This window comes from Phyllosticta citribraziliensis, assembly GCF_038025025.1.
Source record: "Phyllosticta citribraziliensis strain CPC 17464 chromosome Unknown J3D65scaffold_8, whole genome shotgun sequence".
In the NCBI taxonomy this organism is placed as follows: domain Eukaryota; kingdom Fungi; phylum Ascomycota; class Dothideomycetes; order Botryosphaeriales; family Phyllostictaceae; genus Phyllosticta; species Phyllosticta citribraziliensis.
This window is the reverse complement of record NW_027117345.1, coordinates 1983359-1994993: the sequence shown is the minus strand read 5'-3', so window position 1 is coordinate 1994993 and position 11635 is coordinate 1983359. Positions and strand designations below refer to the sequence as shown.

The following is an 11635-nucleotide window of genomic DNA, read 5'->3' as shown; positions in this document are numbered from 1 at the left end:
ATCGATGAGTCCAGTGTTCGGCCAGAGATTGTTTTTTCCGTGACCGATTGCTCAGATACAGCCCTCAAGACTTGGCGAAGCCACCTCTACCTCTTCCACGACCGGTGCGACCAAAGCGAACACTCGGGGGGATGAACCTGAGGGCTGCCACAGATTTTGTTACATCCTCCATGGTTTCATCCGGATTAGAGCAATTAGGAGTCGACTTGGAAGTGTTGGCTGCGCTGGCCGCGGATGAAGCGCCACCCCTCTCCTCACTTTCAACTACATCCATCGCATTTGACTCGGGTTGATGCTGTGAAGTTGGCAGTTTGGAAGGCGTTTTGAGGTCATTCGCGTTTTTGTTGTTGGGCACGTCAAGGATGGCCTCCGAGTTGTCGGCACCGACATCCATTGGCTCGGGATCGGCTTTGGACGTCATTGTCGAATCTTGAGGCGCCTTGCCATCTTCATCAAAGACGATTCGCTTAGGGACAGGCGCTACCTCCGCATGCCGTTTGGGTGGCTTTTGCTCCTTTACGCGATGTGGACGAGAGGATCTGGACGGGTTGTTCTCGATAAGCATGGAATTGAGTCCATCGATGCCATACTTGAGAACGGTAAAGTTGTAGTTCTTTGGATAAGCGTGTTTGGCGACCATGTGCTCTCGCCGCATCTTGGGGGTCTTGCACATAACGTCACACCCTTCGAAAAAGCATGCAAACTGCTCAGTCAGCGGTGCGTCTTTTTGTGGGGCAAGCTTCAACTCACAATCTTGTCTCCCCGTTCCCGAGAAGCTTGCTTGATTGGATCGTGATACTCGTCGAAATGCAGGTTGAGAAATTGGTCCGAGGGAAAGTTTACGCGGCAGGCGGAGCAGCGGTTCACGTGGTACTTTTGGTAGTGGACGTCATAGTCCGCATAAGAGGCGAAGCTGAGCAGGGGATGCGCCGGAAGAGAGCAGCTAATGACGGCGGGAGCCTCGACAGAATCGTCGACGTGGACATATTTGACGGCGGCCGATGGGCTGGGGGCGTCGTCGTTGGCTTCTGGAGTGGGCGACGCAGATTCTGCTCGTGAGCGTTTTGCCATGATGACGACGAAGAGAGATTTACTCGAGGTCGTCTGGTAGTAGGAATCCAGAGGGTCGACGTTGGATTATGTTGTTGTGTTGGTGCAAGGTCGAGCTGTACGGTAGGTAGCACTGTGGTAGGAACCCAAGGCTCTGGATGTGGTGGCGCACGCGTGCCGTCCGGTGGCGGTGCCGTTGAGGGAGTGGATCGTGCGTCTCGAGTGCCCTGGGCTTGCTCAGCGTCCGCTTTCACCTCATCCGCAACGCGGGCCTCTCCCACCTCTCACCTCGTTGCCGCTGCTGGTTCTCTGTCCGACCAGCCCGCCGTCCGACTCCTCCCTTCGTATCCGCCGCTCCGCCTGGCGCTCTTCTGTTGGGGAAAACGGCCGCCTTCCATGGATCGCGACGACACCGCAGCCAGCCCGCAGCCCGCTCCATTTGAAATCTGACCCGGCCTGGCCTTGTATGAACCTTCATACAATCCCTCCCCATGGCCATCTCCGCCGAGCCAGCTGAAAAGTGCGCCCCAATCTTTTCATGCCGCCGCCCGCATCGCTAACATGCACAGGCTCGCTCGCAAACTTGAGCAGCAGCTCAAATCAAAGTCCACCGACCAGCGTGCCGCCAACGCTGCCATCTTGTCTCTCCTTCAAGAGTGAGCTCGACCTTGCCGCCGCTCCCGCTCCCGCTCCCGCTAATATTTGCCAGATACCGCAACGAGTGCGAAAGGATTGTCCATGCCGATTTTGGACATGCCTTTGAACACCATGTCGAGCCCCACTTGTGGGATGCTCACGGCAAAGTCAATACGTATTTCAGAAAACAACTGAGTGTGGTATGTGTGGGGATGCGGACGACTTGTTCTTGGGGCAGAACAGCTTACAGGCCTACCCTAGCTGAACAAAGACGGCCGCACCAAGGCTGTCGAGACGCGCATTGTACAAAAACAATATCTCGAATTCATCAAGTCCAGCCAGCGCTTCTACCGGCAATACATTCTCTACCTGGACAAAGCTTTTGGCGGAACACCGGAGCTCCGTGAGCTCGCGAAGAAGTGGAAGAGCGATTGTGTGTTTTCCTCCGGCCAATGCCCTTGCGAAGCTGACTGAAAAAAGTGCCGCAAGCCGAACCGACTCAAGCGCTTTCCCCCGAATTACAAGCACTGATTAGACCGTCCATATACCAGGCCGTCATCCAGCTCGGCGATCTCTCGCGCTACCGCGAACTCCAGCGAAGCGAATCCCAGCGCAACTGGAGCTACGCAATTGGATACTACAGCTTGGCTTTCAAAATCAACCCCGACTCTGGCATATCCCACAATCAGCTGGCCGTGGTAGCGCTTGCGGATGGGGACCATTTCCGGGCTGTGTATAACCTATACCGGTCTCTTGCGGCGAAGGAGCCCCATCCCATGGCCAAGGGCAATTTAGAATTGGAATTCAAAAAGGTCATTACCGCTTGGGATAGGGGTGAGCTCATTGGAAGACAGACGAGTGGGCAGGGAAACGGGGCGTACCGAGCTCTCAAGGCTTGGTTTGTCCGCCTGCACAGCAAATGCTATCGTGGAGAAGACTTTGCCGGGCACGACGAACTTGAAAACGAGGTCTTGAGTCAACTGGCAGTGGAACTCAAAGAGCGCTCTTTGGAAGGTCTTCTTCAAAAGTTTGTGCTCGTCAACACGGCTGCTGAGTATTACGCATTTGTCAAGCTTCAAGGTATGTTGTAGACATATTAGGAGGATGCCCGCTAATCAGTAGCAGCCGGGGAAACCACTCGCGAGCGCATCCGAGCTTACTTTTTCTTCCTCCGTTTCAACATCAAAACCTTCAATATTCTCCTGCAAATACTTCAAGCCGAACTCGAACGTTTGACGGGCGAAGACTTTGATGGATCCGACTCTCAGCCACTGTCAGAAAAGGTCACGGCGGTTGCTCGACGTGTCCTTCCCGGAATTCGTCTTTACAGCACCTGGTTCATGAAGAACTGGAGTGTCCTCTCTGCCGACCTCGAGGGTTCCGCGCATTCCAAGGTCGACGCCCAAGAATTGTGGAAGGCCTACGCCGAAACCTTGACGCTTCTTGCCTCTGCGTTCCATGTTTCGCTTTTGCCAATGGAGCAATACTTGCTGGAGGAAGATGTGGAGACGCTTGGATTTCAGCCCCTGCTCGCCGACAATACCAAAAGGCGTTGGTTTGACGGGTCTGCGCCCAAAGCCAAGTGGTCGGATGAAGACGTCAAGAGGAACCATCCGAATGATGAAATGCTCATGCGCATTCGTGACTTGTTGGTCGACGGCCTCGAGCTTGTGCAGGACAAGGTAAGAGCCGTGCAAAACCTGAAAACCCCCTCTAACTTCGACTTAGGAGTCGCCAATCGTTTTGGACTGCCTACGCTTTGTGTACCAGGAAGACGGTATCCCATCGCAGCTCTTGGCTAGCCCATCGAACAATGCAGAGACGGCTGTGCCAATCGAATCCCCTCAAATCGATATTCCAAGAGGTGCCGGACCAGTAAATGACGATCAAGCTTCTCACGCGGCTCCCTCCGAGACTGCCTCCAATGCCATGTCCAAGGATGCTGCAATGAATCGAATGGTCGACGACTTGCTCGGTCCCGAGGACGGATTGGAGCCTCTGCCCGAAGAGGACGAAAATATCCCGCCAACGCCCCCGGAGCAGACTTTTGAAGATACAGCGCTCATCAACGATGGATCCTACGGCATCACTCCTCTGACTGCCACAGACTATGTCAACATGGTTAGAAATTATAGCCAAGCGTCTTGCACACCGGACCGTATGCATCGCAACTCGACAGCTTCCCCAGCTGTCCAGCACTTCCCGTCGTTGCCTTCTTTGCCCGATCATTCTGGGATCTGGAATAAGAACTATTCCATGACGTCACACAACACCCCAGCTGTACCTCCTGGTCTGAATGTCGGTTCCAGCGCTGGGCACTCGAGGAATGGGTCTTTGAACGCGTCCTGGAGCTCCATGCCCAATGGTCAAGTTCGCAAAAGCTCTCCACCTCATGGGACCAGTTCTTCCTATGACGTGACTCTTCCAGGGATCTCTCAGGTTTACGGAAACATTGGCAATGCAGCCAGTGGTCACCTTGTCGGACAGCAGCTTCAAGCTTCTCACGAAATGAGAGGCCCCATGGCCTTCGGTCAAGGCGCCTGGGGCGCTGATGGTGCTGGCTGGAGTGCGAGCCGCCACCGTGGCTCCTACGTCGACACACCTCCCAACGGCCAAGGCGGTTGATGCGGAAGATTGGCTGGCAAGCCTACAACCGATTATTCAAAGCCTTCTCCGCCGGTCTTCTGCCCACGGACGATGTGGATTCCGCGCCAGTTCGATGGATCCCGAGGTCTGCAATGGAGGGATCCGCGCCCCTATCGAGTTTTCTCGGCTTAATTGGCATTCGCTGCAAGACTTCAGCACCGCCAACGCTAGCGCCAAAATGCTCGCCGTTGCAGCAGAGTACCTGTGAGAGGCCGTCGTTCATACCTTTGGGCCCGATTTGGGATATTGCAAGGAGGAACAGTCGCGCCAGTTGGAGATGGAGGAAGATGAACAGATTGAAATTGTGATTTGGAATGCTTTGCCCGGTCTCGGGCTCTTACAATCATTAGGCTATCTGCTGAATTGAGAGTCGTTTTTGGACCTCGTGGTTTGATGTGTCTCCTGAGCCGAGTGTTGCAAAGGCAGTCACGAGCCTGTGGGGTGACTTCTGTCTGCGAGGAACAACATCTTGAACAGCTGCAATGCCAGTCTCACAGTGACTCGATTAAAGACGAAAACATCGTTTTTGAAGGCCTGAATGACCTACAGCACCATCATGGCATCGGCAATTCCGCTCCGCATGGGCCTAAGTCGACTAGCGCCGGTAGCTCGACCTAGCGCACTGACTCTGCGGCGAGTAACCCCTCCACGCTTCCGTTTTCTCAACCCCACCACCTCCAGTATCCCGCATCATACCCGCCTACACGCAACCATGTCCTCCACCGGAAACTACGAGCTCCTCTGCCTCGAGAACCCTCTCCTCGACATTCAGGCTGTCGGGTAAGACATCAAACCATGAATCGGCTGGACAATGGCTAAAACAAAACAGAGACGAGGCTCTGCTCAATAAGTACGGTCTCAAGGCCAACGACGCCATCCTCGCCGAGGAGAAGCACTTGGGTATCTGCGAGGAGCTGCTGAACAACTACGATGCTAAGCTCATCGCTGCTGGTGCCGCTCAGAACAGCGCCAGAGGTGCTCAGGTACGCATCTCGACCGTCATCGGCGACTTTTTAGTCTTCGGGTGGTTCTCTAACACGACTGCGTTCACAGTACATCCTCCCCCCCAACACGACCGTCTACATTGGATGCGTTGGCAAGGACAAGTACGCCGACATTCTGAGGGATGCCGTCAAGAAGGCCGGTCTCCGCGTCGAGTACCGCGTCGACGAGGAGCAGCCCACCGGCCGCTGCGGCGTGGTCATCACCGGCAACAACCGCAGCTTGTGCACCGACCTTGCCGCTGCCAACTGCTACAAGCTCGACCACTTGAAGCAGCCCGAGATCTGGAAGCTCGTTGAGAACGCCAAGGTCTTCTACGTCGGCGGCTACCACTTGACCGTGTGCGTGCCGGCCATTCTGGCGCTGGCGGAAGAGGCGGCCGCGAAGAACAAGGCGAGTTTCTCCAGACCGACTCTGTGAGGATAGCAGACAGACGAGCTAACGAGCGCCAGATCTTCGCCCTCTCCCTCTCCGCCCCCTTTATCCCGCAATTCTTCAAGGAGCAGCTCGACAGCACCGCGCCGTACTGGGACTACGTGATTGGCAACGAGACGGAAGCGCGGGCGTGGGCGGCGGCGCACGACCTCAACACGGAGGACATCCCCACCATCGCGACGGCCATGGCCAAGCTTCCCAAGAAGAACACGGCGCGCCCGCGCACCGTCATCATCACGCAGGGCACCGACCCGACCGTCGTTGCCGTCGCCAAGGACGGCGGCTCCGTCGACCTCAAGGAGTTCCCCGTCCACGCCATCGACAAGAGCCAGATCAACGACACCAACGGCGCGGGCGACGCCTTCGCCGGCGGTTTCCTGGCTGGCATCGTCGAGGGCAAGGACTTTGACACTGCCATCGACATGGGCCAGTGGCTCGCCAAGCTCAGCATCCAGGAGCTGGGCCCCTCGTACCCCTCCCCCAAGCAGTCGTACCCGGGCAAGTCTGCCTAAGCGTGGCATCGTGGCCCCGCTGCCATGTCAATGGTGCGTGCGGAGGAGTCGCATTGATGAGAAATTCAAGCACAAAAAATCGGGGGTTTCTTTGCAAAACGGTTTGGGTTCATTTAGCGCGAGGCCCTCTTTTTCAACCTGGGCTATGACGACTACTACTACTATGGCTTTCCCTCTTCTGGGAGCCTATGAATCAACTTCACGATGAAACGGGGCGGACAGCATCCAAGCGTCGGATGATGGGAGAGGAAATGGAAGTTTGGCAAAGTACCGTTAGGTAGAGAGCGGGGCTTTTGTTCAGCACCGCGCCCGTCCAGAGCACGAAATTAACAAGAAAAAAAGAGACTACCATTTTCCTCGGCATTTTCCAGCTCTCGCGCCCGCGTTCAACGACGCCTCAGGATAGGGGGAGCGCTGTGATTTAGAAACCAGAAGAGGTAGGTGCCGGTCAAAGCACAACAGACACGGACAGCTCCTTGTGATCGATGACGACAATAATGACGACGACGACCGTTGAACGAGAAGGTGGGCCGATTCCTTTGACTCCGGGGAAAACAAAACGCCTGCCCGATGCTTGCGCCCATGGCTTCTTCTTCTTCTTCCTCACCTCCCTTTGCAGACAGACAGACAGACAGACAGACTCGACGCTATTCCGCCGACGACCCTAACCCAAGAGGTTGCGACAAAAGCAGAGTAGGAGAAGCGTAGGTAAGGTAGGTAAGTGGGTACGGTAGGCAAGGTATGTAGGTTTAAACAAACAGACAGACAAGGTACAGCAAAAGCCGGCAGCGCCAACATGCCACTCTACTCGGCGGCGTCTCCATCTTCTTCCTCGTCGTCATCCAAGTCCGTCCGCTCTACAATCAGGTTGCCGCTGCGCCCGATGCGCTGCTTGATGGAGCCGCCCTTGTGCAGGTCGAACTCCTCGCGCGGCATGGGTGAGACCAGGACGAACTTGTACTCGTGCGCGTACGCCTCGGGCTTCTCTGCGCCGTCGAGCGACGCCTCCTGCTGCTGTTGCAGGACATCGTAGCACTCGACAAACGCGTACAGCTCCTCCATGTCGGCGTCGGGGGCAAAGCGGCGCACGACGCGGTCGCCCGAGGGCATGCGCAGACTAATTCGCACCGCGTCCTTGACGTCTGGTCCCGGCTCGTTGGCGATGGAGCGCGCCCTCCATGCTCGCCACGCCGCCAGGTTGCGCGCCTCGCGCTCCTTGGCTTCTTGCTTCTCGCGCTCCTCTTGCTCTGCGCGTCGCCGCGCCTCTTCTTCCTCGCGACGCCGCCGCGCCCGCTCGCGGTCTTGTGCCAGTGACCGCTCGTACGCCGTGTCTTGTGCTTGGCGGATGTTGCGCGCGGCTTGTTGCTCGGCGCGAGTGGCGCGTGCCCGGTTGAGGGGCTCCGAGTTTTGTGCCATGGCGGTTTGGAGGCGCGACATGAAGGTCGTTGGTGGCGTTGGGCCGACTATGCGTGCGACCGTGGACATGGCCGTGGAGGAGACGGACGGCGTGTGCACGATGAGGGCTGCAAACGGGAATTTCGTGCAGTTGAGCGCGTTGGATACCTGGTAGGCCTCTGAATCTTGTACGTTGCCCGCCCAGACGACCATGTTGTTTGCGGGTTTTTTTATGAAAGCTACGACCTCGGGAGACAGCAGTGTCTCGCGGACGAAGGATGTGGTGTCGTCGTGCTCGGGAGACACCAATACCACCAGCAAAAACTTGAGCTCCTTTTTTGCCAAATCGAATGCCTGCGCATAGCCTCCCTCGAAGAAAGGGATCTCGTGGGCACCATACTCCTCCTCAAACTCCCTGATGAATCTCGCAGCCGTGTCTCGCGGATTTAAGGGCCGCCGCCCACTCGTGTCTCTCCGGCGTGCGGTCGGAGCAGTCCGCGTCCCGATGAGGCGGGGGAGGAACGGGAATAGGTAGGAGAAGAAATTGAAGAGCTTGGATATAATGTTGTAGGCGAATCGAAAGGGGAAGAGAGCCAGGGACAGTATCAATGGAGCTTGCTGTGTAACTTGATGCTCGGGCTGGGGGACGACGCGCGGCGCGGGCTCCAGATTGCGGCGGCCGATGGCAGTTGAGCGGCCAAAGCCGTTTGCCAGGGTTTCTCTCCGGCGGGTGTCCTGGGGGACGGGGACCGGTTCCTCTGGTATCGCGGGCTCAGCGGGCTCACCGTCGAAATGCCTCGATATGGCAATCTTTAGTGGGTTAGAACAAGGCCGAGATGGAGCAACGATGGGGGAGGCAGACTTGGACGTTCCACTGGCATCTCTGCAGCAAGGGGACTGCGGTTTCGACCGACTGGTCGGTGACGGCGGTGAATTGCTGGAGGGCCGTTTGCTGGTCGTCGGATAGCTGGCCAATGTCGACGGGGTCGGCAGACGAAGTCATGGCGCAAGCCCGGCGGCAGCTGGAGAGGGGTGCCGGGAGGCAGAGTGGCGCAGGTCGGCCTGGAGGACGTCGAGAAGCGGATGTTAGCGATGGTTGAAGATGGGCGTCGCGAGATACAGTGAGGTCGGGTCGGGTAGGTGTTTGGTCGGCAATGACGCAGCGCAGGCGTGGGCGGCGGCGTTGCAAGCTACATGTAAGTGGTGGCCGCCCGTGGTCGAGTCTCCGGTCCAGGGCAGGGCAGGTCCCAAGTCCCGACGGGAGCTGCTTGTCGTCGCCCGCTCCCGCTCCAGCTCCAGCTGAAAGCTATCGACGTTACCTCTGCTCTGCTCTTCTCTGCTCTGCTGCACGCTGTCGTCTCTCCCCTGATGGATGGGCTTTGTTCGTCCGCCCCGCCGCCTCCTCCTCCTCGACGCCGTCTCCAGCTGCTCCGCTCCGAAACCTCGACCGCCGACTCAGGCGGCCCCAGCACCCGCGACATCACGGCCGCCCTCCTCCGCGCCTAGCCTTCCCCGCGACGCCCGCTGACCATGCTGCATGAAGCTTCTCAGCGCTGATGGCAGCAATTGGAGGAAGCCCGGGTGAAAGCCGCCGGGCTGTCGCTTCTCCCAGGCCAAACAAGGGACGCGGTGGGTATCATGGCCTCGACGTCCGCCATCGCTGCCACCCCATGCTAACCTCTGTCGCCCCGCAGACTACAACCCCAAAAGCAACATACTGTGTCGGAACGTCACCATATATGGCCACTGCCGTCACGAACACAACGGCTGCGTCTTCCAGCACGACCCGTCCAAGATCGCGTCTGCCCAATCCGAAAACGTCAAAAAGCGCTTCAACGTCGACTCGCCCTCCTTCACCCCCCTCCAACCCGCCCCGAATGGCGCCGCATCCTCGCCGAGAGCTACAACCATATCTCCAAAGGCCGCCAATGCAGCCGTCTTCACTCCCAAATCCAATGTCAAGTCTACCGTAATCACGCCTGTCCATACCAAAGAACCCGCGCCCGAATGGCATGGGCACGAGTTTCAGGAGTTTGTGCCACAGGGATTCGACGTTCAGGTACGTTTGGTTTCAGGTCGCGTTTGGAAAGACGGCAGTTTGCTGCCTCGTAATTGTTTGACGTGGTCACCATCATGGCCTACTTGTTTCTCCCTTCTGCTCGACTCGATGTACCTCTGGTCTGATCTAACATCTTCTAGGGGGAAAGCGCCGTTTCGGCGGCCCTCAACCCATATGACAACTTCACTCCTGCCGCCATGAGCGGCATGAGTCCCGCAAACCATGCGGCTCAGTTGAATCCATACACCCAAGATGCGGCGACAATGGGCGGCGCCGCCTTTTTCCAAAACGCCGTGGGCGGCTTCCCGCAGCCAATCCAATATCATCTATATGCGCCAATGGGTCCCCATCCAGAGAACCTCCTGGGTTATCAGAAAACGTCGCATGATTTTTTTATCCCTGATCATTTGCGCGAAGACTTGCAGCGCAAGTCAGAAGCCACTCGCCAAATCCTCCCCAACTCGACACTCCCGAGTGCCGTCGATCACTTTCATTCTCTGGTACCATTGGACACCAACAATCAAAAGAATTCAACCCTTTTTGGATACCACACTTGGGTCTACAAGGCAGTCTCGGGCAAAGATGGTCTTACCTATACCCTTCGTAGACTGGAGGGATACCGTTTGACCAGCGAACAAGCCATCTTCTCCGTTCGGCCCTGGAAGCGTGTCGATAGTGGAAGCATTGTCGCCATTCACGATGCCTTTACCACCCGGGCTTTTGGAGATAGTTCGCTGATTTTCGTGACCGACTATCACCCACTTTCAAAGACTCTTTCAGAACAGCATTTGCAGACTGCTAGGGGCTTTCATGGCAGAGCCAACCCGCAAACGGTTTCTGAATCCGTGCTCTGGAGCTACATTGTTCAGATTGCCTCTGCGCTGAAAGCGATTCACAGCCACAACTTGGCGGCGAGACTGATACACCCTTCCAAAATCCTGCTCACATCCAAGAATCGGATACGACTCAACAGCTGTGCCATTCTCGATCTGGTTCATTTTGACACGATTCGTCCGCTGCCTGAGCTTCAGCAAGAAGACTTGAGCCAACTCGGACGTCTCGTAGTCACGATAGCGGGTAACAACACAGTCAGTCCAGTCAACGCTCCCAAAGCTTTAGACCTTTTGGCTCGAGGTTATAGCAAGGATCTTGTCGACTGCGTTTCTTGGCTTCTCAGCCCTCCAGCAAATCCTCAGAACCCCACGGCCACGCCGAAAGACATCAACTTTTTCCTGGGGTCAATTGCGGATAAGATGACTGCGGTCTTGGACAATACCTTTCGCGCCGAAGACACGCTGACGTCCAACCTCGCACGCGAGCTGGAGAACGGCCGCCTTGTAAGGCTAATGGCCAAGCTGAATTTCATCAATGAGCGCCCAGAATTCGAAAACAACCCTCAGTGGTCCGAGACTGGCGAGCGCTACTACATCAAACTATTCCGGGATTATGTATTCCATCAAGTCGATGCAAATGGCCATGCCGTAGTGGACCTAGGGCACGTCATCAGCTGCCTCAACAAGCTAGACGTAGCCAGTGACGAGAAAATTTCCTTGGTCAGCAGAGATGAGCAGAGCGTATTGGTGGTGAGCTATAGAGAGGTGAAGAGGGGCATCGAGCAGGCTTTTAACGAGCTGATAAAGCCCAAGAGGAGATGAGACAACATGAGACAAAGTGTCGTCGTATTGGCCGAGCCCAAGTAAGCAGTCGCGCTTCACGTTTGGGATGCGGCATCGGCCAGGAGACATGGAAACGACAATAATGGCTGCTTGGTTTCTATGTAAATCAGATGTTGGTTGGTAGACAGTCACGAATACAACAACTTGATCAAGTTCAAGGCGCGGCCGGAATGCATACTGACGACGAACACGGTTTAGCTTCGGTAACGCAATGCTTGGAGGAT

General features: G+C 56.5%; 5 protein-coding genes across 5 annotated transcripts; 3 read left to right on the top strand and 2 right to left on the bottom strand.

The window, feature by feature from the left end:
• Positions 1–64: 64 nt before the first annotated feature.
• On the bottom strand, positions 65–1071 carry J3D65DRAFT_669445 (uncharacterized protein; the record flags this gene model as incomplete). The annotated part of the gene is made up of 2 exons (XM_066803200.1): positions 65–703; positions 751–1071. 2 exons carry the CDS (start codon positions 1069–1071, stop codon positions 65–67), a joined length of 960 nt encoding a protein of 319 aa, XP_066654102.1.
• A 226-nt stretch (positions 1072–1297) lies between these two features.
• Positions 1298–4807, top strand: J3D65DRAFT_631023 (uncharacterized protein). The gene is made up of 7 exons (XM_066800882.1): positions 1298–1570; positions 1620–1706; positions 1760–1886; positions 1948–2119; positions 2167–2766; positions 2812–3368; positions 3415–4807. The coding sequence occupies exons 1-7, from the start codon at positions 1542–1544 to the stop codon at positions 4309–4311; spliced, it is 2469 nt and encodes an 822-aa protein (XP_066654101.1). The 5' UTR covers positions 1298–1541; the 3' UTR covers positions 4312–4807.
• A 185-nt stretch (positions 4808–4992) lies between these two features.
• Positions 4993–6645, top strand: J3D65DRAFT_574499 (Ribokinase-like protein). Its single transcript, XM_066797656.1, has 4 exons — positions 4993–5112; positions 5162–5315; positions 5386–5727; positions 5787–6645. The coding sequence occupies exons 1-4, from the start codon at positions 5045–5047 to the stop codon at positions 6279–6281; spliced, it is 1059 nt and encodes a 352-aa protein (XP_066654100.1). The 5' UTR covers positions 4993–5044; the 3' UTR covers positions 6282–6645.
• Positions 6646–6975: 330 nt separating this feature from the next.
• J3D65DRAFT_451041 (UBX domain-containing protein) lies at positions 6976–8955 on the bottom strand. Its single transcript, XM_066796350.1, has 2 exons — positions 8539–8955; positions 6976–8486 (listed from the first exon to the last, which is right to left on the bottom strand). The coding sequence occupies exons 1-2, from the start codon at positions 8677–8679 to the stop codon at positions 7086–7088; spliced, it is 1542 nt and encodes a 513-aa protein (XP_066654099.1). The 5' UTR covers positions 8680–8955; the 3' UTR covers positions 6976–7085.
• J3D65DRAFT_631018 (PAB-dependent poly(A)-specific ribonuclease subunit PAN3) lies at positions 8917–11552 on the top strand. Its single transcript, XM_066800881.1, has 3 exons — positions 8917–9305; positions 9371–9735; positions 9876–11552. Exons 1-3 carry the CDS (start codon positions 9233–9235, stop codon positions 11388–11390), a joined length of 1953 nt encoding a protein of 650 aa, XP_066654098.1. The 5' UTR covers positions 8917–9232; the 3' UTR covers positions 11391–11552.
• The last annotated feature ends 83 nt before the right edge of the window (positions 11553–11635 follow it).